Source organism: Rhipicephalus microplus, chromosome 6 (genome assembly GCF_043290135.1).
Source record: "Rhipicephalus microplus isolate Deutch F79 chromosome 6, USDA_Rmic, whole genome shotgun sequence".
NCBI lineage: Eukaryota > Metazoa > Arthropoda > Arachnida > Ixodida > Ixodidae > Rhipicephalus > Rhipicephalus microplus.
The window spans coordinates 93129754-93136238 of NC_134705.1; the positions used below are offsets into that span (position 1 = coordinate 93129754).

The 6485-nt window shown below is 43.4% G+C and overlaps 1 protein-coding gene across 1 annotated transcript in view; it reads left to right on the top strand.

Annotated features, from left to right (window-relative positions):
• The first annotated feature begins 2150 nt into the window (after positions 1-2150).
• Positions 2151-6485, top strand: part of LOC142765947 (uncharacterized) — a 51163-nt gene continuing 46828 nt past the window's right edge. The window contains exons 1-4 of the mRNA XM_075867753.1: positions 2151-2190; positions 2529-2663; positions 4007-4082; positions 4803-4905. Coding sequence (XP_075723868.1) covers positions 2151-2190; positions 2529-2663; positions 4007-4082; positions 4803-4905 — 354 coding nt within the window. The remainder of the gene's footprint in view (positions 2191-2528; positions 2664-4006; positions 4083-4802; positions 4906-6485) is intronic.

A 6485-nucleotide genomic window follows, 5' to 3' on the forward strand; every position in this document is an offset into this window, starting at 1 on the left:
AGTAATTGGTGAGGTACTTTATCGAAAGCTTTTTGAAAGTCAAGAAAAATGCAATGCACAAGTGAGCCGTGATCTAAAGCCGATCCTATGTCATTAGTAAAATAAAGAAGTTGGGTTTCACATGAGTAACTTTTTCGGAATCCGTGCTGGTAGGGAGTAAAAAAAGAATTTGATTCTAGGAATGAGACAAGGTTGGAGTAAATTATATGTTCTAACATTTTACAAGGAACACTGGTTAGGGAAATTGGTCTGTAATTGAGAGGAGACTGTGTGTTACCAGATTTGTGCAGAGGGACCACCTTCCCCACCTTCCAGTCAAGCGGCAAAGTGGAGGTCTGAATAGATTGCGAAAAGATTAAGGACAAGTAAATTGATGAATACAATGCAGTGTTTTTTTAGAAACTTTGAGTTGATTTCATCTACGCCACAAGAAGAGGATAACTTCAGCTTGTGAATTAAATTTTGCACTCCAACGGCATCAACGGTAACAGGATGCATGGGTAAAAAATCACGACTAGGCATTTGCGGCAACGCAGAAGCAGAACAACTTGAAAAAGAAGTAACAAAAAAATCATTTAATGCAATGCAACACTCTTCACAGCGAACTGGCTGCCCATCTGAGTTCGTAAGCGAAATGTTTATCTTTTCCCTAGGCTTAACAGTTTTCCAAAACTTAGAAGGGTTGGTTACAAGAATTGAAGGAAGGGTATCATTAAGAAAAACGCGCTTGGCTTCCTTGATAGCTGCTCTGTATTCGGAAAGGACAGATTTGTACACGTGCCAACGGGCTAACGAATTAGTCTGCTTTGCCTGACGGAACAACCGTTTCTTTTTATTCCGCAATTTTTTTAAGTCAGTTGAGAACCAAGGGGGGCGTTGGCGACCCTTGATAACGTATGTGGGAATGTATCGCGCGATTAAAGATTCAACTTTCATTTTGAACAAGTTCCAGTTTTGTTGAACGCTGCGATCAAAGAAGCCATTAGAAAAGCTCTCAAAATTCGATTCGAGTTCACTGTTGATTGAGTCATAATCGCCGCGTGAGTAGTCTCTTATTGTTTTCCAATTGTTTGACCGACGCCTTAAAGAACCTGTTAGATTGAAGTGCACGAAACAATGGTCACTTATGCCTGGGATATATGAAATAGAATGGACAAGGTCAGGTACAGTGGTGAGAATCAGATCAAGAACATTTGATGAATTGGGGCCCATTCTTGTTGGTTGCGTTACGAGTTGGGTAAGGTTAAAGTCAATTAATCATAATAATATTAATCAACACTAACAGACAATAATGTCAGGCAAAGTATAGCAGATGTAGTTAGAAGTAATAGTAATGTCACTGCAAAGAAAGCAAAGTGGACAAAACATGACTTGACACCAGCACGATCCAAACTCGCGACCTTCGAATAACGAGTCCGATGGTTTACCAGGTCAGCAACGGTGACCTGTTATCTCTCTTCTTGGTCATATGAATTTCATAGTAGAACAAATGTCCTCTAAAGAGAGTTGACGTGCCTCCTCGACGCAATTCACATATCAAGTGGCAATCTGAAACTCTCAAAGAGAGTCAAAACACTCTTTTCATTTGTCTTTTTAGAGTGAAGAAATTGCGTTGGCATTAAAAAGACGAAAGTTTGTACTTTGGCTTCTACGACAATGCGCTTCTCATAAACCAATATGCAGTTTCAACACCTTCAATCTTAATGCATGTGGACGTTTTATTTATGAAAACATGGACTTTGTTTACTGTCTAATAAATTCCCATGAAGCTTCTTATGGCCGCTTCATTGTACAGTTTAGTGGCTTTCAATTTAAGTTTTTAAGCCTTGCGCCAAAGTGTGAGACTCTGCAGGACTGACAAACAATACTCATTTCGTGCTTAAAGTTCAAAGCTGAGCTCGTTCGTGAGAAATCATCAGAAAGAAGTTGTCATGGTAAACATGGGCAAGAGAAGAACAAGCGAAAAGGGAACGAGTCTGTTATTGCACTATCAACCATAATTTTTTACAAGTAATTAAGCCTCCTGCAGCAATCTTGCCGTATGCATCCGTTATTTATTATTCATATCATCAGAACCATACACCCGTTACGTTGGTATAGTGAATGCGGTTCTTATAACTGCTTACCCAGAGGTATACCGGAATGGAATCATGGCCATGGCGGCCGCATTTTCAATGGAGGCGAAAATACGTGAGGCTTATGTATGTTACCTTTAGGTGCTGGTTAAAAAAACCCAGGTGATCTATATTTCCGGAACCCTCCTCTACGACATCTTCAATAATCATACCGTAGTTCCAGGACCTTAAGCCGTGACACTTATTCTCAGAACAAATCGAAATTGCAAGTGTATGCCTTGCTTTCAACTAACCCATTTTTAATATAAGGTGTATATGTGTACGAACGCAATAAAACCTTTGTTGACCGTCAGCACCTGTTCTCGTGCGTTGTTCAGTTGTCAATGTGTGCAATGGCGTTTTTTTTCCTTTTTTTAGACGGGTTGTTTACCACTGTCTCACTTTTTGTCGCAGGTGTCTTGGGTGTGTACTACGGCAAGCTCATCGGCAAGATCGAGACATACGCTCACAGCTTCAGTGGCACTGTCTACGCGGCTAGTGACAAAAGCATCATCATCACAAACCTGGTCTATGACGGAGCCGGTCCTGGTAGGTCTGTCCTGCGATGCATTCTGAATGGGATGTATTGCTTGTATCGTATACACGTCACGGTATAATCGCAACTCGCTCTCTCGTGCTCAAAACTCATGATGCTTTAAATACACTCTGGAAGTACCAGATGCATTGTTCTCCAATTTTTTCCTCGGCCTCCATTGTTATTTACCTTGGCGCACTTCAACGTAAACTAGCGCAATGAGACAATGAATCACAATGTGTCGCTACAATGACACGCATGTTTGGCCACACACTCGCTATGAATGGGCGTCGCCGGCTAAATGCGCCGTGTACTGCGCAATCAAGTAATGCAAACATCACACCTGTCAGAACTGTCTAGAAGGCGTCCGAATATCCTAGTCACATCTATTCCGTGACGTGGCCAGCGAATCAGAACCTCGTATGTACACGAGCAGCACAGATCACACCAAAACCTATTGCGAGTGACATACTAAATAGTGGACCTGTTTGAATCGTCGATAAGTATTTTTGACATCCGAGGGCCCAGGTTGTCACTGCCATTACGTCTGTTAAGTTACCATTTAGGGGGGGGGGAGGGGAGATGAAAATTCGTCGCGGTGTCAATCTCTATTATGTTAATGTACTGGGATATTTTTGCCTAATACCAATGGAAAAACTAATCAGATGTTCACCCCACACGTTGTCGGTCTCGGTATCGCGCACTTCCCTTCGCTCCCGAGGAGTACTTAAAGAAAAAAATCAAGATGCTGCATAGTCCAGTGACAGGTCAGTGTAGATAATTGCACCTGACGCATTCACCAATCCGCCCTTGTTCTGCATTATGTGGTCCGTGCGTGCACCTGTTCAATGCCAAGTACCGTTAACAAAAGGAACGTTCGTTGCTTGGAACGCCCTTTCGCACATGTTCGGACCTGACCGACGCTTCCGTGGGGTTGCTTCTGCGATCTTGGAAAAGCAACTTCCAATAGCGAGCGAGCGTCTCGTTCCAGCACGCCAAGCTGATGGCACGGTCCCGAAATTTCCCGCACCGACTGCAGCACGCGTGCTGCGCGTGACGCATGTGCTCCAGCTGCGGTGAAACACACTAAATCACCCCACTTTCTGCCACGCCTACTCCCGATTTCCCCGGAGCTTGCCGCCAGGGCCGTAGCTTGGTGTTGCCTTTCGCCCAAAAGCTTGAGCTTTGGGTCCCCATATCGGTTTCAGTTATGCTGCTCCCTTCATATTATTAACAAGTTTTGTTCTTTTTAATGCAAGTTCAGTGTGTACTTTCCTCTTTTATGTTCGGTTAATAGAAAGAGGCTATCGCCGTTCTTGAGGATGCTAATTGCTAATGTTCATTTTGCCATCCGCAGCGGCATTCTTCTGGGGCTCCACCAAAGGAGCCGCACTAACGTTAGATGGTGAGCAGCTGCCTGACGAAAATGGAAGGTGAGTGCAAAGGCTGACGTACAGATGCAGGCACATTGCGTAAATACGTAGAAAACACAATTTAGAGCATTGTATACACGCATGTCCTCGATTTCGAGTAATGCGCATAGAACATTTGTAAGAGAATGCATGTATATGTGTTCTACTTTTTTAATTTGAATGGGGGCAAAAACATTCTGCCTATAGAAAATTGGCTTGAATAGCACCAAACGTACGCCAAAAATTTTCACACTCCGGGTCTCTAAGGTAGCGTTGACTTGAAAAATTTTCAACAAATGTGCTTTAGTAAACCACCGCCTTCATTTTGTACATTGCGCTGGCTGCGTCGTAATATTCAGTAAAAAGTTTGGCAATTGTGGCTAGTAATGCCTTGATAAATAAGTGTACATTCAAGGTTAATGAGGAGTAAGAGACAATGATGTTAAGCCACTATATTGAAGGCAGAGTATATCCAATTGGTAACCAATTCTAGGGATGCCTCAAATTTCTAGCTAAGCTCATCAGTAGTGTACCAGTAATTCAATTTTACCGTACGTTGTTGCTAATCAGTATAGATACCGTGCACCTCTTCAAGTGACCTAGCTTATAGAGCCAACCATTCGTGCAGCGCACAGGCGTCTTTAAAGTAGCTTATACCATGAGGCACCCGCACTACATGCTCAGCGCACGTCGAGTGACGTTACGTTACAGTGACAGGTGCTGTCTCAATTCGCTATGCAGTACCGACCTTCTCAAGGCCTACCGCAATGCCAAAGTGCAACTAAAGCTGCCTCGGAAGATCACCGCATACAAGTCCATCGGCATGTACTGCAAAGCCTTTGAGGTACTCGACAACACGACAAAGTGTACCCACAGTGGTTACGAAGTCACTTTCAAAGTGATCGCTTTGGCGATAACATAGATATGGGCCCGTTTGTGTCATTCAATTTAGAGTAAAACAGCTGTGGTGGTTTTACCGGCCGCCGACGGCCTTGTGTTTTGGTGGAGGCGTTAGTACTTGCGGCCCGTGTACTGAGACTTAGGTGCACGTTAAAACACCTTAAGTGGTCAAACTTTCCGGAGCCCTCCACTACACTGCGTCTCATAATCAAGTGGTGGTTGTATGACGTTAGGCCGCTGCAAATAATAATAATAATAATATTAGTATTATGTAATAATAGCCCTGGTTCTATAGGTGTTATGGTGCTCCACTTCTTATACCCGAAAGTCAGGGGTTCGACGGCAGCCTGCTGAGGCGGTCGCCTTTGAATGGAGGTCAATTACTAGAAGCACAGGTAGTCTGCCATGTCAGCTCAACTAAAAAATACCAAACAGCTGAAATTTCCGGAACCCTTCATCACCACGTGCGTCATAATGATATCGTGCTTTTGGCACAAAGACCTGATGCGTCTCCATCTATAAACAGACTGCTGCTGATTACCTTGTGGCGTCTAGTGGCACTGAAACAAACGCTAAAGCAAGAAGACGCTCGTTCAAGCTTGAGTACAATAAAAGGCCACCTTGCGGTTGTGCGTTATCACTGAAAGTACGCGAAAGCTTGCCAGATGTCGTCATCTATATGATAATGTGACAGCGAAATATTTCGCTTGTGACACTTCCTGAAAGCAGTTCAACAAAGGGTTTATGTATAACGCAGTCGACTGATGTCGCAGTTACACGTAAATTTCCTCAGTTCACACAAGTAACCTTTTAACAAGTATAGCCAAATCTAATTTATTCGCCTAAGTTATCCTTCATGGTGTTGTCCGGTTAGCGAACCCGCTATATGCTCTACGCATGCCATGACTGACTCGTATGAGCCCCTCTTCTCAGGGCAGTGGTTCATTATGCGAATGATAAGAGCGTTTATATATACACGGTATACGAAAGCTGAACATTTTTAGGTTCAGAAGGAGGCTAGCGCTACTCGAGTTAGTTTGCGATGTGGTACTCGGTTGTGTGAGGCTATACACTCTTGCTATATTCGCTGCGTTTAGTTCTGTAGGCATGTTTCGTGCCAGGCACTACACTCGTCCCGCCAAACATCCACCGCAAACAACCCACTACGGATATGTTTGATTGTGCAACAGTGTGTTTTGTTGTTGTTGTTCATGTTCTTTACAAGTACTTTTACTCAAGTGAGCTTTTTGTTAGGGTGGATCATTTTTCCTTTTTAGTTTAGTACTACGGCAGTACGTATCATCACGCTCCCGCACCGTGCGTTCATAAGAATACAGTATTTATTTGCTGCTCAACAGTAATTAACGCAACAAAAAAGTGCAGGAAGCATCCTAATTATTCCGGATGAACGATAGCTTACAGAAACTTAGGAACGATACGTCCATGTCGGACAGAAATTTCCAGAAACTTTTGTATCGTTCGAGGTATTTTGTTTCACCCCAACACATCTAACTCTCTCGTGAC